At 42.8% G+C, this 23,702-nt stretch overlaps 1 protein-coding gene across 2 annotated transcripts in view; it reads right to left on the reverse strand.

Moving 5' to 3' along the window:
- Positions 1–22,809, reverse strand: part of nipal2 (NIPA like domain containing 2) — a 34,591-nt gene extending 11,782 nt beyond the window's left edge. For both annotated transcript variants that reach the window (XM_080501292.1, XM_080501291.1), the window contains exons 1-4: positions 22,663–22,809; positions 6,714–6,782; positions 5,437–5,605; positions 168–227 (exon numbers count right to left, since the gene is read on the reverse strand). In XM_080501292.1, coding sequence (XP_080357418.1) covers positions 168–227; positions 5,437–5,605; positions 6,714–6,782; positions 22,663–22,755 — 391 coding nt within the window. In that variant the 5' untranslated portion in view covers positions 22,756–22,809. The remainder of the gene's footprint in view (positions 1–167; positions 228–5,436; positions 5,606–6,713; positions 6,783–22,662) is intronic.
- Between the last annotated feature and the right edge of the window lie 893 nt (positions 22,810–23,702).

Consider the following 23,702-nt stretch of genomic DNA (forward strand, 5'->3'; position numbering starts at 1 on the left):
GGACTGGCACTCAGGTCACTGCAGTGCTCTCCACTGCACCACCGTCCGACTCAACCTTTACTTGTCTGAAGATCCAAAGTTTCCGGCTTCAAACGTGTCAGAAAAGCCAAACATTTCATTTCACAGGAGTCCTTCAGGTTCAGCGAGCACAGACGAGTTTTACTTACCAACAATGTCGGCCGCGCGCACCGTCTCCTTGAGGAAGACCACGGATATAATCGCGCTGGCTGGAAAGTGAAAACACATCTGTTAGCTTAACCTCCATTCAGAACTCCGCTTGTGGAAAAGTCAAATCGTATTTTACAGCTTAAATACAACGAGTAGCGAGCGCTCTGTGAGGACAATAACGTGACGGTGATGCTGCTTCCTGGTATTGTAAGCCTTCGTCTTTTTGTGAACCCCTGACAGGTTTTGTTTAGTCACAAGCAAAGTCACATGTTTGACTGGATATTGGTTAGATAAAACATCAATACTGTTGTTGACCAAGTACTCTCCTGGTTTTTGACAAGTACTGTAAGTGGATGAAGAGTAATTGCATTGAACAGAACAGTATGCGACGTAAAAGAAAACAAGGGACCTATCATTTCTCACACATGAGGCAATGTACGTATAAATTATATTGCATTAACAGACATACACACAGTCTGGCATTATACAGTGTAAATGCATGTTCACGCATGAAACTCTCCCCATGCCTGACATGCTGATATTGATCGGTCTGATAAAAATCTGTCAGCGCGCTCAGATGAATGGAAGTCATTAGGCTTCATAACACTGCAGTCAGAGTACAACGCGGCGCCGCTCCCCGCCGCAATTTTCTCCACCGGCCCATTCATCAATATCATTGTCAAAAATTGCGACGCTGAAAAGCAATCAGCTTCACGCGAGCTGAGCCTCAGATTAGCCCCGCTAACGGTTCCGAGGGAGACATATTAAAGGCGCGGCGTTTGGCTGTCTCGCAGACGGATGGCCGGACGGACGCGGGCAGCGAGCACGGCCTCGCTAACCGCCACGAGACAGGAGATCAAAGCTGCGAGACAAAACAAGCCGCGTGCGGGTGAGAAGAAACGGACACGCGTGTGACGGCGCTTCAGATGACAACGCTGCAGGTCCTCCACTGCTAACAACACCGTCACAAAGCTCATTTCACATCATTTTCTCATGAGCTGTCAGACATTTCGGTGAGACGCAGAGACGGCGTGTTGCAGTGGCACTTGCTGGGAGATGTTGGACTCTGGAGTGCGTCTGCCTGCCAGCCAGACAGACAGGGAGGGAAGAGGAGGCCCACACACACACACAGACAGACCAATTAAATAGGAAAACTGCTGGAAAATGTAAAAAAAAAAATTAAAAAAATAAAACCTAGACAGACATGCCGTGTGCGATTCCACCATCATGAGATTAGCTCCAGAGCATCAACAGCTCAATATGCCACCGCATGGCACTCATAGGATTACTGTGGCGTTGTGACATGATGGCAGCAATTGTGCAGTGATGAAATCAGCAGCACTAGACTCAAGCCAGGAAAAGATTTATTCTGAGCAAAATCCGGATCACGGTATACGTGGGAAAAAAAAAATATTCCCCATGTTTTCATGATAATAATAATAATGATCAGTTTGACGGCCGTCCTCTTCGGCACGACTGTGCTGAACACCACCAGGGCGCTGCTCGCAATTAAAAGTACATTAAGGCTCTCCTTCATATGAGAATATCCAACAGCCGCTTGTTTAATGTTTCAAACGGCGAGCACCTTCACTTACACATTTAGGAAAGCTTCTCGTACCCCTGGGACCGGCTGGATTTAACACGTAACCATGGCAACTCCATACAAAGAGAGATCCACGCTTTGATAAAATGAGAAAATGTGGCAACAGGAACCTCCGAGGTGTGCAGCTCCGTCACTCGCTCAGGTGTGTGTGTGTGTGTGTGTGTGTGTGTGTGTGTGTGTGTGTGTGTGTGTGTGTGTGTGTGTGTGTGTGTGTGTGTGTGTGTGTGTGTGTGTGTGTGTGTGTGTGTGTGGACACAGTCCGTGCTCTCTCAGTTGCGTGGTAATATAAAAGCTCCCAGTGGGAAAATACGGTGTCAAGCAGCCGCACGCCGCAGGAATCTGACACAAACAGATGAAAGAAGCTAAAAGTCTCTGACTGTCATCATGGAGGGGAGAAAAAAAAAAAAATCTTACACAGTTATGAACACGTTAAGAGCTCTGTGCTGTAAAAAGCATGAATGCCAGTATTACCAAGGAAATGAAAATCCTTGAGAGACTCGGAGCTATTTGGTCGTCAGGCTGTTGAAATGTGAAGCTGCACGGAGCGATGAAGAAGCTGGTAGTGACCATCACCTTTATGAAGCCTGCAGATGATGATGGGGTTCTGCAAGCATTGCCCTTTGCGCCTCACTTATTCCCCTGCTCTTCTATCAAAAACCTGGAGTTACTAAAGATGCCTTGTTGTGTAGACCTTTGAAGATAGATATGAGATTTTATATTCCTTATGTCAAAAGGAGTGAGAATGCTTTATCTGAAAATCCCACACTCATTTTGATAAACAGAGTTTGACAGCCCAAATGTAGCTCCAAAAAACCAAGAATAATAAAGTGTGTCTGCCAGCTAAGAGAATCGAGTTGTGTGACAGCATGTTTTTCACTTTGGAGAAAAGTCCTACCTCTCAGGAGAAAATTGTGGATAAGACAGCAAATTAAATTGAAGATCTGCAACGCCTGAGGTTTTTTTTTTTTTTTTTATTCAACCCCAGTTGACTATAAGTGGTACAGGACAGGCCAATAGTCCGTCCCACCACATTAGAGTCCGTACTTAACCTCAGATGCATGTTTTTGATCGGTAAGAGAGCCGAAGCACACCTGGAGAAAACCCTCCCATGCACAGGAAGAACATGAAGACTCCTTGAGAAAGACTCCCAGACTCAGATGGGGAACTCTCATTATTGAGAGGCAACAATGTTCACCACTTCACCACTCAACAGCCCTCATTGTTAAAACACGCTGCTCATGTTGGCACTGGACTGCTGTTTCATGCGCATAAATTGCCGATATGATTTATTAATCAGGATGGCACGCTGGTGGTTAATACATTCACCTCGCAGGTACGAATGTGCTTGTTGTATTTTGTAGAGTAGTCCGATACTGCAACACAGTATCTATCAGTTAAAGGGAGACACATAGATAAATCTCATTTTAATCTGCGAGGCGGTGCTGACGTACTGCACGTGCACAGTTTTCTCCGGATGCCCCTCAACACCTGCCTCCGTCCTCTTCTGCATGTGACGACACGCTACTTAAAAAGCCAGAGAGGCACAATGCAGTCACTCCTAATGGAGACCGCCGGGCTCGGAGCACGAGGACAGAAGTAATTGCTCCACAGTGCGGCGTGACATGCAGGGACAGGAGGACGACGGCTGCATCATCTTCTCCTGCGCAGCCTTCCACCACCCCCCGACTTAATCCTCCCAAACACTTTGATTTCTCTCCTGCATCCTCTTCCCTCAGACAACAACTCTCCTTCCTCTTGTTTACTCACTGAAGGCATCCCACTGTTTGCCCCCCACACCCACACCCACACCCTCATCCACCACCACCAACTCTTCAGAGATTTCACACAAGCCTCTGGAAGAAAAACAAGCCCAGCAGCCCAGCAGGAGGTACCAACCTCCTGGTTCTCCGCTCGGCTGAGGAGCACGCAGTGCGTCACAGCACACCCTCCTCAACTCCGATGCTTTAATTCTCCCGGATGCTCCTGGTAGACACGCTTCACGCACACTCCAGTGCCGCACCGCCATTTAGCAATTAGTGGATTTAATGAGAGTAACGGTGAAATTAAAAATGGAAGTACGGAAAGTCCGTGTTAACACCTGGGGCTTTAATGGAAGTCGTTTACCGGGTCAGGTTTCTGCATAATGACGAAGCGTTTAAAAGGTGGCCGCCTTCGCAGAAATGGATCACCAAAAGCATTTTGAAGTAAGTTCCCACTAAACGCCAGAGTGAAAGGAGACGTGGCCGTCTTAAGAGGATTTGTGCTTTCGGTCGATTCGAAGCGTTCACCTGTTTGAATATAGGAAAATCATTGGGAGCGCCGGCGTAATGGGCGTCATTAATATCTATGACTCACCTCCACCTCCAGCGCGGTGAGCGATGGGTGGCGGGCGACAAGAAGTGAACCTGTTCAATATTTAACCTGTAGTTAAGAGTGTTTGCAATGAGCGGCTGCCAGCAGAGGCAACCGGGCGGTCTTTGTTTTGACTGGATAAATGAATCAGGTTTGGTTCAAGACACCTTAAGTTCACACTGCCGGCTGCTTAAAAGGCAATTCACGAAAAAAAAAAAAAAAGGCTGTCGGTGTGGGATTGGATTTCCCCGAGTGAAACACAAAAAGCGGATTAATCACCAAAATCCTCTGCAGGATATAAAGTGGGAATGGACCCGGTCCCTCCATGCACACTGAGCCCCTCGGTGGCCGTGAGCTCGGGTCCACGTCTTCAGGTGTGGGAAATTGACTCGTTTGTAGAGCACGTTCCCGAGGGCCTGTGAGGTGAAGACCTTATCAGCCTACTGCAGGAAAATGCGTTAGGAAGTTTTGGGTACAGAAACGGTGCAAATATTGAAGCTAAAAGAAAATGAGTGCTGCAGCTTATTAATCTCCTGTTAGATAGATAGATAGATAGATAATTACTTTATTCATCCCTGAAGGGAAATTGTCTTGTTGCAGCAATCTGGTACATACGAATATTATAAAATACAATAGAATAGTAATAAAAGTAAGAAATAAAAATATAAAAATATCTGGGTATAAGACATAAAGTAAAGCGCAGAACGGAACATGGACACTTAGAAATAAGCAGGAGATAAAAGCAAGATAAATAAATAGTAAGGTGCAGTGGCAGAGCCATTAGAAGTAGGCATTATATAATAATAATAATAATAACAATAATACAGATAATAACAGTGTGAAATAGTGTATAATACTCGTGTATAGTACTACTAATAATGGTAGCAATAAAATAACAATAACATCAAGTTATTATCAGTAATAATAATAATAATAATAATAATACCAATAGTAATAGTGTACGTGCACATGTATAAATATATGTATATGCAATATGAAATATATGATATAATATAAGTATCAATGTAATTTAGTCCAGGTGGGTGATGATTGAAACATTATTCAAAAAACACTCACTGGAAATGTAAAATATCTGCTGTGCAGGGTTTTTCTTAATATCACACCATAAATAAAAGCTGGAGGCCTTTTCCCGCAAACAAGAAATTCTTGCAATGGAGAGTAATCCGTGAAGAAATCAGAAGGAGAAAAAAAAACAGCAAAGCTCACATGTGCTATTCCCCCGGGGAGCAACATTTCCTCGTGCGCCTTTCAACGCATGGATAATGTATGAGGGAGAAAAAGGTCGCGCTCACCTATGACGGACACACATCCCAGCGGGGCGATGAGCGACGCCGGGGCAAAGCCGTAGGCGGCAAAGTTCCCCAGCTCTCCGACGCCCATGAGGACCACTCCGCACCACCACACGGCCGAGGCGTAGTACGGCTTGGAGCCACGCTGAGACTGACGGACGTGAGCGTATTTCTGAGCGAGAGAGAAGAGGGAACAGGGGCCCCCGGGGCATTTGTCAGATTAAATGGATCCTATAACTGGAGAGGTGCAAAAAAAAACACACTAAAAACACCAGTTACACACCTAAATACACACTACTGGAAAGACTGGGCGTCATTGATCGTCACCAATAATTCCATCGCTGGAATCTCACAGACTTCTAGTCGGTAAATAAAAGCTGTCAAGACTTTTCTCCAACACGTTTTCAGATCTTGTTGAAGCTGCCATGGCTTCTGAGGCTCCGTTTAAACGACAACGTCTCAAGTGAAATCTTGCGTTTTCCTTTCAGAAAAGTTTCCCATTTAAACAGCAACGTTTTGAAAAGGATATCCGTTTACATGGAAATGGCAAATACACTGAAAATGGTGGAGCTTTTATGTCGGGCCAATAGCAGGTGCTGTTCTTTTTTTCACGTGTGCAGAAAACAATACACTATGAATATTAAGTACACGGACAGAGTTGCATTGTTGCTTGTGTTGTGTGAGTGTGTGTGTGTGTGTCTTATTTTCAAACACACAACCGTCCCAACGAGGGGCCCAACATGAAAACGACATTGTCCTCAGTGTTTATGCTGTTTTCTTAGAAACACATATCATTTTCAAAACATGGCTTTTAAACTTGAGACTTTTCTGAAACGAAAACTTTAAAATCATGCGTTTTCACATGAAACGTATAAACGGTGGCTCACACACTTTTCCTCCCTTTGTGCTCCTGCATCAGCGTTTGAGCGTCACAGTTGACACCGCAGACGAACAATCACTCTGAATGAGTAACGTGTGTGACCATGCGCTCCAATCTCCTAGACTGGAAGTAGTGCGCTTGAAGCTTATTAATGATGTGAAGCAAAAAAAAAAAAAAACAGAGCAGCAATTCCCGACAAAGATTATTACTTTTATAATTAGTGCTGCTAATGCAAAAAAAAAAAACTGTTTATTTAGGGAAGGCATTGCAAAGAATTCATTGTTCTCATTCTCTTATTTTAACAGTAATTCAAACTCAGATCACTCCGCCGGCGCCTCGGGGCCACGATCACCAAAATCCTGACGAACACACAGGTGAGAAGTGCCGCCTTGTCTCTTACCTGTATGTTGAGCGAAACGCTGATGAGGACGTTCCCACATATCGAGATGATGATTCCCAGGAGATAGATCTGCGGAAGCAAACAGTAAACAGGGAGGCATTAGGTGAGTGAGGCGACGACTCCAAACACCCCATAATACTCCCTGCAAGGCTCCCCCTGCGGCTGTCACTTCTGTCATCGCCATGACAACCAACAGAGAGCTTTGTTCCTCTGGAGGTTTGTTCCTGTGTGTGTGTGTGTGTGTGTGTGTGTGTGTGTGTGTGTGTGTGTGTGTGTGTGTCAGGTGTTGTAATATCAATGATTTCAGTGTGACACGTTCACACACCGCCAGAAACCACACGCACAAACCATCACTCCCTCCTCGTGACACTCTCCCGTGATATTCAACAGCTCACAAAAAAAAAAAAAATAGGGATGCGGGAAGGTAAACGACCTCGGACACACGTGGCGGCAACACGGTTCCAGGAGTGACAGTGAAAACGCTGACGCACGGCGTGATTGTGTTTTTTTTTTTTTTTTTTTTTTTAGTTTTCTGGGAAAAACTAACACCGATGCTTCGATACTCAACAGTCGGAGTCGTGCGTCGACAGCTGGAACAGACTCCAGCCACTGCAGCGTTCGGAGAGAGCAGATAGAAGACGAGCCAGATGCAGATGTTAGCAGATGTCTGAGCGCCGCACGAGTTTTAGTGTCACAAAAAAACAACTCTATTATCACATTTCACGAGTTGCCTCGCGCTAAATCTGAGGTGTTAAAACATAAAATCAGCCCACAAGCGACTCCAGTCCAGCCGCCAAACCGCCAAGAAAATGATTTCAAAAAAATGTCACTGAAAACAGTTGTTTTGTTTTATTAAACAAATTTCTTCAGAGTAACAGACACAACACAACACCGACATCGGAGCTGAGATTTAGTGAAAGATGCTGTCTGGGTGAGTTTGTAAAAACATGCATAATGGAACAGCTGAACAGGTTCTTGGGAGTATTTTCATCAACACTGGCTTTATATATATTGCGTACATTAAGGTAAGTCGTTTTCATCGTAGTAGTTATAAAATATAGACATTGTCATCACGTGTCCTCTGCGCCACAACTAAGAAAAAAGTTAAAAGTTTAAATTAAAAGACTATCGCGGCTCTATTTTACCGCTCCGGCTCACTCAGGATGAAATTGGACTTTATGTGGCTCCTGAACTTGGACACTTGTCTTGGACGCCTCTGGTGTAAATTCTTGCCACTCATTCGAACTGGAATCCCGATTCTCCCGTTTCCAATTTTTGGTTTCCTCAGTCAATTTCTTCACACCAAACACCCAGTAGAAGATAATACTGATCTGAATTTGCCTTATTTTCCACTATATCTTAAGATGTAAAGAACATGGACACTGGATATTTTTCAGATATGCCAATGTGGATTTGCTTTAAAATTTATCAAAGTAATCATTTCTTTTTGAAATAATTAAACTGATGATTCAAGTCTTTTACACCAACCTACAATCTACATTTGGTGGCTTCTATAAAACAGTTTACTTCATATTTTATTCACTTACAGGCAAAAACGTGTTCTTTAAAACGGTCAGGAGGAGCATGCCATTTTTTGCCATGGAAAATGTACAATTGAAAAAGCAAAGTTTAGTTTTCTTGTGTTTCAAAAATCTGAGATTAGACTGGATAAGACGAGGTTCAACTTTATTGAAAAAGCAAACACTTGCATAATGAAATGCGGTTTGGCATCAAACCTCAAGTACGAAAAGCAATTTATTTAAGTGCATTACAAAGTCAAAAAGCTGTAATACTGCAGAACAACCTCCGAGACCCTTAATCGTTTACCATAAATAGCTCGGATGTAACCAAAACGACATTCCGGTACCTTAGATTTCTTACTATCGACACCTCGGGTTCATGTTTCCATCTCGTCAAGATGAACGTTGACGATGACGATGCAGACAAAGGTTTATAACAGCGTCGACAATAGTGTGAAGCACACGGTCTGCCTTGGTGACCTGCCAGAGTTCTGTGGATGTCAAGAAGGTTCAGCGTTGCAGGTGTTGTATAACTGATGAGGTTTTTGTCATGGGATTCAGAGTTGTTATACGAGATTGCAGATTATTGTTTTTCCCCCAACTTTAAATGATGATAAACAGATTTAACTGTTGAGTTGAGGATATCTTGATGATGGTCAGTGCTACACGGACAGAAGGTTTTAAAGGTTCCATATTATACAGTTTTTCAATAATATCACACAGGTGTCAGAAGTCCAAGAACATTGTATTCAAAGTGTATTTCCCCAAATTGGTCCCAAATTTCATCCCAGCCTGAAAGTTCCTCTACTGAGCTCTACTGAGAACAGGCTGTTTCTGTGTCTGTCCCTTTAAATGCTAATGAGCATTTGCGAGAAGAAGAAAATCTCACCAGGTCGTATTTTCAGAGGGCAGAGCTGATCTACCTGTGGGAGGTTCAACATGAGTATCCACTCATTCCCCCACGTGATGTCATGAAGGGAAAATCTCCGATTGGCCTGAATTAGCACGCATTAGCTAAAAAGTGAAACAAGCAAGTGAGGGAGATGAAAGACGTTCTTAACTTCTGGGGCTTCATACACAGGCTACGAAGACACATTGTACTGTTAGTAAACCATTAGAAAGTGAATTTTACATAATATGGGACATATAAATGATGAGGGAGCTGTAAGTATTGAAGTATTGCCGAGTAGAGCAGTCGTTGGGCATGTTGTTGTCTTGGCATTGCAGGTCATGGTGAAAGTGTTGTTCCACATAACGTGCCGGTTAAAGTCTGATGGGAGCTTCTTTATGTCTTCAGTCCATATATCTGTGGTTACTGATATGGCGCTGTCATTAAAGGGCAGTCATTTGTTGTGGTTCGAGTCATTACGATATCTCTTAACTGTATATATGAGTAGTGACAGGGACCTGGGATGTGATATTCTATTTGGATTTGGTCAAAAATCAGCTCAGTTTTTAACTCAAACAAATGAGCTGAATGTACGATGCAAATCACATTAACTCACTGCGTAAAAGGGAAAATCTGAACAGTTTCACAGCATCTGAAACAGTACTAAACATGTTCTCCTCCTTTTTTCGAAGCCTCCAAATCTCAAACACACAAGCCTGAAATGTTGCACTTTTTAGTGATGAGGCATTATTTATATAATATACTGTATACACTATTTATATAAAGGTTGAAGTGAATCCAAAGCGCCAGTCAGGAGACCTCCGCAGACAGGTGGAAGGAGTGATGGAAGTAGAAAGAAAAAAAAACAAACCAGGACAAACTCACACTGAGCGTCTCGGGAATCCCCCGAGCTGCCTCTCCCCCAGATTACTGCCAAAAGGAGGTCAAACTCTAGATCGCACACTCACTGGGAGCTGTAGGTGGACAGAGTTTATAGGAGAAGAAAGACACGCAGTGGAGGAGGACTGCGAAAACCTAAAGAAAGAAACTCAATCACCGGAAAGAGAAGGAACAGCAGCCAAGCACACACAGAGGCATTTATCCCTTGAAAGAGCATTATGAAAGAGACGGAGGGTGGAAGAGTGATGGGAGGTAAAACAAAGGGATGGGAGGAGGAGAAGGAGGGAGGAGGAGGCCGTTCTGCAGGATAATGCAGGCTGGTGGCGACTGTCAATAACATCCATCTGATGTTGTTGACAACGAGATAACGGTAATGTGGCCAAAGGATCCCAGAATGAATACAGTGCAAATCAATTCCTCGGCTCTCCGGCGGAGCAGACGATCGCCATGGCGCCATCCGGAGGTCGTCTGTCACCCTGTCACGTCGCATCATGTGAAATCCTCAGTGAAAACATGAGGCACGGAGAGGAGGAGCCGTCTGGATTATTTACTCTTGAAGACGTTGAGGAAAAAACCAACAATACCAGCCCACGGGACGAGTAACACCCTAATGACACTCCGCTCTCCCTGACACGCTCGCTGGAGGAGCAATGATGATAATTACCTTTCAGCAAACCACACGCAACGATCATTATTTTCACGAGAACGGTGATAAAACAAGCCTGCGTGTTCGGGAATACATCATCACATGGATCATTTATGAGGTCGGCTGCACCTTGTTGAATCAAGGACTGTCGAATTTACCCGGACAAACTCCCTGCAACTTCATTTCACTCTACAACTATGCAAAAATTGAGGCTTTAAAAATGTAATTCTCTGAGAAAAATAAGCACCTGTTGAAATGCAAAACCATTTTAAAGCACGGAGAAATGCACTGTCAGCCGTTATACAGTGAGTCAGAGTTTATACACAAGGTGTGCACAAAATGTGTGGACAGACCTGTTTTCGAATGATACTTCACATCCTTTAACACAGGAGTGTCAAACTCATTTTACTTCAGGGGCCAAACAGAGCAATTAGATCTCATGTGGGCGGGACCAGCAAATAATGACATTATCATCTAATGACTCATTAAAAAGTTCACAATTAATGAGCTCAACACATGACAAACAAAATATTTAATAAAAGGACAGCAAATTCAACAGTATTCAGCCTCAGTTGACCAAGTGCTTTACAACTGGAGAGTAATATCATCAAAAACCAGAGGTGAGTTTCTACTGTAAAATATACCCGCAGTGGGTCCCGATCACAGCAATGAGACCAGATACAACATAGTCACATGTGTGTCTCCCTGAGCGTGACCCTTGACCCCCATCAGCTCCCTGCAGCCGTAAGGTGGCTGCCCACCACATCCCAGAAATAAGATGGGTCAACATGGCAAAAAAAAAAGGAGATTAATAAAGAATTATTAGTTACTTCTTTATTTATATTGCAAATTCCAGATATGGAATTGCAACTCATGGCAACCTTACACACACACACGTGATCATTTATGAGCCAATCAGGTTTTTTTGTTGTTGTTATCTTAATATAGAGGTTATTATTACTTACAAAATAATATTATCCACTGGTCCTACATCAAGAAACTTTAATCGACATTTTTATGTTTTGTTTTTTTTAACAAATTTCTTAAAAGTAGATGCAGCATAATACTGAGACCAAGCTCAGATATCAGTGGTTTCCATGAAAGATTACAAACTAACCTCAGAGCGAGTTTGTGAAAATGCCCATAATGCAACAGCGACAGGAGAAGTTTTAAGAACATTTCACTGCATTTTGCACCAGAAGGTTTCATTGAAGTTAGTTTTTTGTTGCGACTGCAGTCATTTTCAGTAGTAACTGTTTGGATTTGTGAAAATATAGACATCTTCATCACGTATCCTCTCTGCCACAAAAAAGAAAAACGTAAAAGTTTAAATTAAAAGGTTATTATGGCTCTATATTATCAGACCCGACTCACTCATGACGAGATCAGCCGCTGAACTAAAAATGTGTTTCACACCTCCGATCAATGCCGCTAATCTTTATTTACATTTATGTAGGAGGGGTTATTCTTCTACGTGATCCCCGTCTATGATTTCAGATGCATTTTGTGGTTCAGTCAAACTGCTTCCACTGCTTTTGCGTGTTAATTTCAGCCTGCGGCAGATCTGAGTTCACCAAGTTCAAATCAAAACGGCTCAGAACAATTAATTATTTCACAAAAGTTTATCAGACAGTATAACAACAATGCTCCTCGGAGTCTTTCCTCGGTGCATTTTAATTCCAGAAATCCGACACACTCAACAAGAGCGTGTTAATTAATGAGCTGCCACGTCTGCAGAAGCCGTCTGGAGGATATGTGGAGAATTCGGTTCAGTGTGTGTTCACACAGCACACGACGCAGACTAAGAACGCTGCAGGAGATGCAAACATGCATGTTATGTGATGTACATCCGAGGGGATGATGTACGAAGTCAGAACCCATGTGACAATCGTGTGTGTGTGTGTGTGTGTAGTGTCATATATATGGGGAAAAAAACGTGTTGAGTAGAGATTTCCAATACACACTCCGTTACAACTCCCGAGTCACCTGTGGCGTAATCATTCATCCAGACTAATAGTAAAATGGTGTGGAAATGTGAACGACACGGTGCGGCTGCGGAACACGACGTTCCCGTAAATGGTCACAGCAGCACCGATACCATCGTGATCACAGAGATAATACTCCTGATCCAGTGCGTCCTGATAAACCCGCTCGCTGTGCCCCGCGTGACGGCGAGATGGAGATCTACAACCGCAGGTCATACGTGCAGTCCAGCTGCAACCTCGGACCATTTCAACATGTCGCTCTGCTATGAAACCCTACAAATTATGATTTTTTTAGTGGACGGCAGGCAGAGTGGTGAATGTTTTTGTGTAGAGACAAACCAGATCCCAGACCATCACAACACTGACAGCAATACTGGTTAATAATACAACCTGTTTACAATACTACATCTGTACTTAATGGAATTAAAAACTGCTTTTATGCAACAGGAAAAACTGCAATAGAGGAAGGCAAAAACGACCAGAGGATGCTGTGTGCATGTGCTTGTTAATTAAGGTTTAACTTCTGGCACCTCAGCTATATTCTACTATATGAGTTTTGCACCGACTGGTGGCATTTTAAACCTCATTGTCAGTCTAACAATGACGATAAAGGTTTAATTTATACAACCTATTTTACTTCGTTTCTCTTTTTTTGATATTTATCTCTGACACCTGTTGCAGGGCACTGATATAAAACAGTTCCATTGCTGCTTTATTTATTTTCTGTAATCATCGTGAATTTAATAAATATTTCATCTGCCTTGGTTACAGAGTCACATTTTCCTCTCTGTGGTTAAAATTCAGATCACGAGTAGTTTATATTCCTGTCGTCCCACCATCAAATCACACCGTAGTCATGAATTCCCAGAAGAAGATCTTAGACCCCATTTACATGATTTCAAGTAAGTTTCGCATTTGCATGGCAAAGTTTCGAAAATACACACAACACAGACGACCAAGTTATGTTATTCTGGTTCATTTTCGAATATAAAACGATCAAGTCCCAGGAGAACATGGACTGGGAGTCATGACACTCTGGAGAAAAGACTGCTGTTATTGTCCATCGACTGAGCATGTGCAGAAGAACCATTATTAACTATTATTTCGAGAAAAGCTCCACCTTGGGTGCCGTCTTCAAAATATAGCATTATTATTGGCTTAGAGCACCATTATAGAGCAAACGAACAGACAAAATGCAACAAAAACTTTGCATTTTTACTTGAAAACATCATGTAAACACACTTTAATCTGGTGACTTCTTTGCAGCTTTGCTTTGCTTTACTGCAGATTTCAGAAAACATTTGTAGTTTGTAGTTTAACCCACCGCGGTTGTGAATTTCCAGGAGAACATTTTAACAACAGCTCAAAAGTCTTTCCGCGCGTGTTTTTTCCCCCAATACGACTCATTAATTGTGGAATAGTTTGTACCCAACAGGACATATGGAAAAGGAGCAGGTCCACTTTCACACTCCTGTTTATGCTGTAATCGTCTGAACTTTTGTTCCGTTGAATTTGACGTCCATGCTGAACGACATAAGTCACAGTTTTGAGCCTCACCTACAGCGCTACCGAAACCATCCATTTGTAAATGTTTTTACAGCTCTGAGAAATAATAAAATACACAGAATTTAGACCTGAATCTAACAGCGTTGGCTCATTCATACACCAATCAAGTCATCTTTTAGAGAGCCTCTTTATCCTCCCTCCTCACTATCTCAGACTAATGCAGCTCTCTCCAGTGAGGCGGGAAAAGAAGATTTTAAGGACTGAGCTGAGAAGAAGTGGTAAAGGGCTCCCTCAGGAAATAATTACAAAGTGTGTGTGAAGCAAATGCAGAAGTTTATATTTAAATGAATTGTACATGTTACAGAACGTTTGCTTGAATCACGTCACCAGAGAGAGAAAGCGAGAGAGAGATTAGTTAGTTACAACATAACAACAGTTCAAGAGTTTTATAGCATGCAATGAGAAATCACAGTGGAGTACCTACCATCCATACATCCATCTTCCATACTACTCATCCTGATCCCAGCTAACTATGGGTGAGGGCAGGATACACCCTGGACAGGTCACCAGTCTCCAGTGCAACACCATCAAAAGTCTAAATAAACATTATCATTAAATGCATCCTGTTATTTGATCCCTAGTTTTCTAATATTATACAGACAATGGCTCAGTCTCACATTCTCAATCTTTTATTCGTCTCCAATCCAAAAAATTAGCAACACATCAAATGCATCTGCAGAATATCACAACATAACGAAGATGAGCAGTGCCATTAGAATAACACTTGGACAATTTTATGCAGATGGGGCTTCAAAAATAATGAGAACTGATTGAAAGTGGATTAAAACGCTTCACGGAGAGAGCCCCGTTGCCACGACGACAATTTCAAGTGAAAACAGAAAACATGTGTTTACATGCTCCGAAATGAAACTTTTTGAAAAACTGCTCCCAGTCTATATTCTCCTGGGACTTGGTAGTTTTAGAGCTGAGAGTCACCTGGAATAACAATTCAACTTACAAATGTGCCGATACTCACCCTTGTTAATGTTGACCGCAAATTGTTCTCTGTGCATGTGTGTGTGGTTTCGTTACAAAAAAAAAAAAAAAAAACAGCACTCACTGGTGGCCCAACATGAAAACTATTTTGTTTTCAGCATTTCAAATTGCTTTCAAAATGTTGCAGTGTAAATGTGAAATTTTCCAGAAATGAAAACGCAAAAATTACACGTTTTCACTGGAAACGTCGTCGTGTAAATAAGGCCTCAGCTGCTGTTTTCACCAAAAACCTGCATCCTTACGATGTATCTGCTCATCAAACAATATAACCCAATCCAACACTCCACCTCAAAGCAAACTCACCCGACACAGCTCGCCATTGCCACAAATGTACGATTACAGGTTCTCGCCCCTGCAGATTTGGGAGGATTTACATTCCGAGCCGCCACCGGCAGGCTGGTTTCCTCTCCAGCCTTTATCTCCCCGCTCACCCTCCTTCACACTCTCACTCCGACACTCAGTTTGACGAGTGCAGTGACCTGAAACGCACCTTCGGCGGGCAGGAACCCACACCGCAGCGCTGCCGCAGGATTCAGTGTGTGTGCGAGTTATTTTCTCCCTACATTCCCGTGAGAGATAAGGCAGGATTTGGGGAGGTGGTGTCTCGCCGATATAATTCCCAGGAGAGGAGAGGACCAATATCAAATCGAGGTGAGAACTCTTTATGTGTGTGTGTGTGTGTGTGCAGTGACTACAAGCATCCTACGCCGCACAGAAGACCCGACGGCGGCGTCATCCATCAGGCCGGCTGCTGCTCTGTTCGCTAAACCGCGATCGATAACCTTGTCAGGCTTCACGGGGGCAGAGTGTAAGTGGCCCACCGCTCCGCTGTTACCGAGCCAACGAGGAGACCATCCGCTTATACTGAGAGGAGGCCAAAGGCCACGGAGGCATGTTGGACTGCACATGAGAGAGAACCGCATGGCAGATACACAACATCTCCACGACAGGTTTCACCCAGCAGAGGCGGCGATAAGCGAAGCCAGGGAGGAAACCGCAGCGCAAATACAAGTCAATAACTCTCTGCATTTGAAGTTGGGAGGCTGGAATCGAGCACGTTGCTCAGACAGCTGGAGCCCGACGGTCCACTCGCCCAGGAGAGCATGAAGACAGAGAGAGAGAGAGAGAGAGAGCGAGAGAGAGGAAGCAATGGAGAGAGTGATAAAGAGTTTTCCTGTCACAGGAAGAGCAAACAAAGTGACGCCGGTAACACTGGGAGTGCCGTCGGCTTGTCGGCTGACTTGGCAAACATTACGCACTTCAGAGTGAAAGAGACGGGAGACTTCACAACAGCCAGACCTCCTCTAATGGTTCACTGGAGAAGCTCCATCTCATTCCCCCTTTGAGGAAAAGATCTGAAGCTTCTCCTTCACAATAATATTCTCCTATGTTCTCCGAGTCTGTGTGTGTGTGCATGTGTGCGTGACAAAGTAGGAGTTTTATTATCTGAAATATGGAAAGTAATAAAATTAAGCTACCGACAGGTGTTGGATCATTTATTATCTTTCTGCATGTAGACATAGCTTATAAAATGTTGTAACTATGGTTTTCCTGTTAAATTGAATGTTTTATGTGACTATTTTTACATGATTGAGGTATTTTTGTCTCTTCATGGTAGATCTTTCCGTTTACTATTTTCTTTATTGGTTAAACATCACAGAATCTGGATGAATTGATGAGTCCACATTGTGTGTATATCTATTGGAGGTTTTCTATTCAATACTGCTCATGTCACTTTTATTCAACTACATTGCTTATAATCTGAGTGTATTATATAATCTATATCCTTAGGAAATGACACCACATCTCTATGGCATTCAATATTTTCTCTGCAATTGTGTTTAGTTATTAATGCACCTAAAAAGACACTAAACCAATAAATATCATTGTGATCTTTAAATAATAAATAGCTGTACTTACCTTTAAAGGGAGAGAAGAAAACACACAATCTGCTTCATCTGAAACAGTTTTTGTTCTTATCTAAGACAGAGCTATCGAGCGACACCGCTTCTACATTATCCCACGGCGTTACATTTTCTCTGCTAACCCACAACTGACATACCAAACAGGCTTTCAAGGCCGGCTCGGACTCACTGGGATTGATATTGATTGGATTGATGCTAGCAGTTATTCTTCCATCAGGCTTCTGTATCATTTTATCCAGTTCATGGTTAAAGCTGGAGCCGAGAAAGCAGAGTGCACATGGACACACAGTCACACACACACATACACTCGTGTTTTCCAGAGGGTGAAAGAACACCAGAGCACCCAGAAAGCCATCATGGACAGGAGAAAGTGGAGTAGAAGATAGATGGATGGATGGATGGATGTTTTTTGTGACTTAAAACCACAAAACAATACTTTAAAAAAACAAAACAACAACAAACATAGGAGCAGAAACTAGAATATTGAAAAATTCAATTATGAGAAAGCTTTCAGGAAAACATCTATTTCTACAAATCCCTTTATTTGCAGCTGGACAAATCCAGCTGTTTCATAGACGACTGTTCATTTGCGGCTTGGGCTTCGCAGCGTTTGGTTCCGGCCGGCCTCGGGAGGAAGCTGCTAATGCTCCAGCTTTGCCCTTAGCTTTGTCAAAGTGTAATTAGTTCGTTACAGAGGAGGGATTTAGCCGCACAAAATGTCGCCGGAGGACAAACGACGCCGAGGAACTGACAGATTAACAAGGACGCACCCCGTGAACAAACACGGGCCGGCGTTTGAACTCGCCTCGCATTAACGCGTCGTCTGTTAAGTGAATTCGAGAATGGATTTTGCGAGATGAGCTTGATCGAAAAGCTACTGTTTCACAAGAACCTATTTCACCAAACTCATTCTGGAAACTTTTGATGCCTCTGGCAAAACAAATTTCGAAAAGGTTGAGACATTCTGTTAATGTGATTAAAAACCGAAAATCCTAGAAGCTTATATTCTAACCCAAAATATGAGACGGTCCTAGACAGGCGTGCTCAATGACAATGACCTTTTTTTTTTGTCACTTTTAACAATTAAGATACTTATGGCAATCATTAGCAATGACGCAAGTTCAAAAATCTGTTTCAACAAGAACACAACTTCGTCTATTATCAGGCAGGTGTACAGCTTTTGTCCCTACAGACCTTTGAAACTGTCCTGTGCAGAACTAACCGCAGATCTGTAGCTTTGAAATCCAATTGTGTGCGCTAGATTGGATTAATTTTGTTTTGTAAATGTCAAAGACAAAGTCAATTTCAGCTTCTGATATATAGCAAAACAAGAGCAATCAGAGATTTCTGACCTCTGCCAAGGGTAGACATGGACACAGGGAAATGATGCATATTTGATTTTGTTGTAAAGTTGCTAATAGGAACAGATAACACAAGATTAATCTTCTCTCTGTTCCTTTTTGTTCATGTATGGATGACAAATTATATATATATATATATATATATATATATTGTGAAATGGCATGAAATAACGAACAAATAAATACATAAATAGATATTCAGATTTGTTTAGCTTGATCATGTGACTTTATTTCATCACTTGAAAGAACACAAGATAAGATGATCTATTGCAAAAAGAAAATGTTCTATTGAAAAATTATTTGATACCACCAAAATTTTATGGGTTCTTCCTTGTTAACAGACAAATTTTATAACCTCCTTGGCAGAGGTAATAATAAGACTAGACCAGGGAGGGTGAAACGTAAGGCTTGTGGGCCAAAACCAACCGACAAGAGGCTCCAATCCGGCCAAACCACCAGGCAACATCTTCAAAGAAAACATAGAATTTTCTTTTTACAAGCTTCTGAGGACTCGTGAACACAACCCCAACACTAAGACAAAGATATCATGCATAATAAAACAGCTGTCAGTGTTTTTGGGGCATTTCATTGTAATTTGCACCAGAAGGTTCCATTAAAATTGTCAGTATGTTGAGATTGAAGTCATGTTCTGTAGTAATCGATTGGTTTTGTGAATATATAGACATTTTCATCACAAAGAATGCGCCAGAACAAACACAAACGTTCACATTTAAATGCAAAGGTTATTATTGCACTATTTCATCGGTCAAGATGAAATTGTGCTGAAATACAATGAGTTTGACACCCCTGAACTAGGCTGTGGAAGAGATCCTGAATGCAAACAAACGTGAACACACAAATGAGCATTTGGTTTTTGTACCTTTTACCTGAAACCTAATTTAAATTGTGTTTACATCCTTAATCCTGCAGCCAAGATCTGATGATGTCAATGTTCTTGTGACAAGTCATTTTGCCGGCGCTCGCAGCTGGACGAAGGGAAAATAGAATCGCTGGGTCGGATCAGGGCAGCGGAACTACGTCAACATTTAAAAACCACATTTAGCTGCCTGAAAGCGCAAGTCTGAACCGAAGGATGGACGACTGTGAGGGCTGATGAAGGGCTCCTGCTGCTGCTCTTCCTCCTCCTCCTCCTCCTCCTCCTCCTCACTCGGACCAACAATCAGACATATGTAAAGACAGTGTGACCCTTTGTACCAGCTGACAATGCTCGACTGTCCCTCCCCAGAATGGGCTGATCTCTGGGTGAAGCCCGTCACTTTCTGCCCAGACGGTTTGAGAATGGAGTCGAGGTTCGAGACAATGTTTGGCCAGAAATACACAAAAACATGGAGATTATATTGACGTGGTTACCTACTGCTGACACTCAAGCTTTACTAGATGAACCCTCAACCCTCAACTCCCAAGACAGGGAGTGACCAAACCTGCAGACTCTAAAAACTGTAATTAAAAATGCAAGTTTATTTTGGAAATTTTCAGCTGGAACAGTAACAAATGAACCCTCCAGGATTTGTCTCATGGTGCGCTCAGCGCATAGCGCCATGTGTCTGGATGTCTAAAGCAAAGGAATCACCATTTCCCAGTAGATTTTCCAAAACAGATGTTACAGACCCAGAGCAGCACGGGAAGCTTTTTATTTCTCGCTCCCGTGATGACCATCGCTGTTTTGGACTGGGACTTGCAAAGTGGCTGCATCAGCTCTCATGAGCAGCACGAAGAGGGTTTATCTCAGCTGCCTGGGGCAGAATCGGCGACGTCAGACACAACTTGAAAACTTCAATCTGTAAGGGTTTTTTTTAGCTGGATGGTCCCAATTATCAACACCAGTTTGGCTGAATGGCAGTGGAGTGTAATGTCTCGTCACCATCGTCAGGGCAGCATCAGCACCACTTTACCTTTCGCCAATACGCGTGGCTCCAAACCTGGTCTGTTCAGGTTTGTTTTAATCTTCATTTCACCAAGACTAAAATAAAACAGGAGATATGGAGTATGCAAGTTAATTGTTGTCTTAGCAATCGGTTCAATCTATTAAAACTGGGTGAAAAGGAACGATTTTGACAGGGAAGCCCATTCATCCATCTTCTTTACCGCTCATATACAGTTCAGGCGAGTGCGTTAACCACGGCACCACCATGCGACCAATATATTTGTGTTTTCACGAATATATAGAAAACATAATACGGGAAAAAAATGATGGACACGTCATATCAAACTGAAAGGATAGAACAAAGCACAAGTAGGACAATATTACTCTTATTACTCAGGGATGTTGGTTAACTAATGTCAGTGGAAAAGCATGTAAATCAACAGTGACACAAAGGTATAATAGAATTGTACTAAGCCAGTTCTTCAAGATTAAAATGCCGACTGATGCACTAAAACAGCATCACAGGTAAAATAGTGTCATAATAACCTTTGCAATTAAAATGTCAAGTTTTTCTTTGTTGTCTCTGCAACTCTTAAGACATTTGTTAAAAACAATCAATGTTTTCTTTGAAAATTTCCACAATTTGCTGGGTGGTTTGCCTCGCTAAAACTTATGTTTGAACCCTTGTTTGGTTGCTATGTGACGTGATACATCCTTCATTCAGGGTTTCAGTGCTGCTCTTGAAACACCTCAGATGCCATTGTGACATTTGCATGCAACACACCAATAGCAAGAACAAAATCGCACCCAAATCCAAGTAGATATCAGATGTTTCTCTGTGTATCGGCCCCCTTTGAACTGCCTTCTGTTTTAAACTTCAGTGTTAAGTGGTGCACTTTTACTTTAATCCAAAGCTAACAGATTTAACCTGTGTCCTATAGAAAAACACTTAATTACACAGTACCATGAAAACCTGTACCATTTAGCTTCAGCTGCTCACGCTCCTATTTTGTCTGTCAGCCCACCCCCGCTTTCAAATAAAAGCACCACCGCGTACAGCTAAACCAACTGTATGCACGCAGTCCCACAGCCAGTTGTCTCCTGCGACACGAGGACTGCTGCTTTAGAGTTCTCATCTTGCATTTTGTAACCCGCCAACTCGCACTCGCCAAAGTTTCCCCCAGCGGTATATTTTCAGCCCGGGATTGCGGTGGAAGTGCGAGACAGACAGATGTTTGTCCCCTTGGATGTGGGGATGTTCGCAGGATGGCGGGGCGTGTTGGGCGAAGAGGGAGCCGGGACCATTAGCGAGCTGCTCAGGACTCTCACAGTAGGTCTATTCTCTCGCAGCCCACCGATGGGCCATTACTCATTACTCACGCCTCTCAGTCCTCCTCTGTGGTCCCTGTTGGTAATGTCACACAGCCGAGACATAGGGGGGGGGGGGGACGACACAGTGATGGGGAGAATGTGTGTGTGCAGAAGAGTGGGAGTGCAGAGGACCGGCACACACACACAGAATACACAGTGCACACCCAGTGAGAGTTTTACTCAACGATGAAGGGAAAGTGTGCACACTCTAAATACTCAGCCTCGTGGGCAGATTATTGCAGCCTTTCTTTAAAAAGTTTCAATTCCTGAGGAAAGAAAAGCCTCTGGAGCAATGACTCAATCATGATCACACTGGAAAAATAGTTGTGATAGGTGCCAGCATCAATAGATCTCAGCCCCATCACCATCCACACCGACGGACCGTGACCTTAAAATCTTTCATTGTTTTATATCGGGGGCCCAACTTCATAATTGAAGTCGTCTTCATAGATAGATAGATAGATAGATAGATAGATAGATAGATAGATAGATAGATAGATAGATAGATAGATAGATAGATAGATAGATAGATAGGGAGGTTTACGTCTGAAACAAATTAATAATAAGAAAAAAATGCAAATTCCAGCTACAAGAAGAGTTAAAGTCACTGAGGGTGAAATTCAATAGAGAGTCGAGTTTTCCTATTATGTCTACAGCAAAAACGGCTACAACAACTTCGGTATGACTTCCAGAAGCTCGAGGAGGAAGACTCCCAGCAACAGACATGAGATTAATAAATAAAATAAGAAAAAATTAACTTTGGGGAAGTATGCAATAACGCATAAAACAAATGGAAACTTGTGATGGATCTGTTTAAACTGGTTTGTTTTATTCTGCCATACTTTAATAAATACCTCCCGATCACTTGTTCCCTGTTTGTGGAGGAACCGGAGAACCGGACGTACCTGCAGCGGGTTCTCCAGGATCTCTGCGCGGTGCGCTTGAGCCTGAGCCGCGGTCACCGGAGGAGCCGCATGTGTGGAACTTGTGTTCGCCATGTTCTCCGTAGCATGCAAAACAAAGAACTCTTCTTATTATATCGCAGCTCCCACCCGCTTCTCATGTCTGTCCGCCGCGCGCCGCCTCATCCCGTCCGCGCGTCCCACGCGCGCCGCTGTCACTGAGCGACTCTCGGAGGAAACTCAAGGCGCGTCTGTTGTTGAACCCGGATCCGCAACTTCGTGACGGCTTCACGTGCAATCGGGAAAGTTTTAAATTGTTTCAAGTAAAGTGATAAAATCACATTTTAAAACCGCTCATAACATTGAGTTTTGCTATAAAATGACTTGACTTCTTTAGTCAATTTCCTTTTATTAATAAAAACTACTGTCTTTAATATATTTATATTATGTTGTATACAATATCACGAGGCGCCCTGAAGTGAGCACTGGAACAGGTGACGTACCTGATGGGAATGTACAATGCGCGCATGCTGGGCGCAAGGTGCGCAAACCCTTAACTTTGATCCAGAACTCCACTTTGATGTTACGTTTATTTAATGCGTTAAATACGTGAACTGAATAGAAAGCGGCCTGTTGAAATGCTGGAGTCACATCATCAGGATCAGAATGCGCCATGAAGTGTGATTCACTTTTAAATGTTGTCAAAAGGTCAGATGAAACTAATAATCCGTCATTTACATGGATGCAGGCAGAGCTAATTATCACTCGCAGATCTCCTGCAAACACACGCTGCAGGTAATGCTGAACATTGAAGACAGAGCAGATGGCCTCATGGCAGCATAGGAAGATTTTAAAAAATTCAATAGAGTTACCAGCTTTTCTGCAGAGAAAATGTGTCTGCAGCCACGAAAAAATATTCCACTTTACAAATCAAGGAAACACAGCTTACAAAGTCTTCAAGGTTTTGTTGTGTTGATCACGTGGCTTATGTTGTAGTTCACAAATTTAAGAACCACATTAAAGAGGTTTTTTTGTATTAAAAT

The sequence above is a fragment of the Blennius ocellaris genome (assembly GCF_963422515.1).
Source record: "Blennius ocellaris genome assembly, chromosome: 8".
Lineage (NCBI taxonomy): Eukaryota > Metazoa > Chordata > Actinopteri > Blenniiformes > Blenniidae > Blennius > Blennius ocellaris.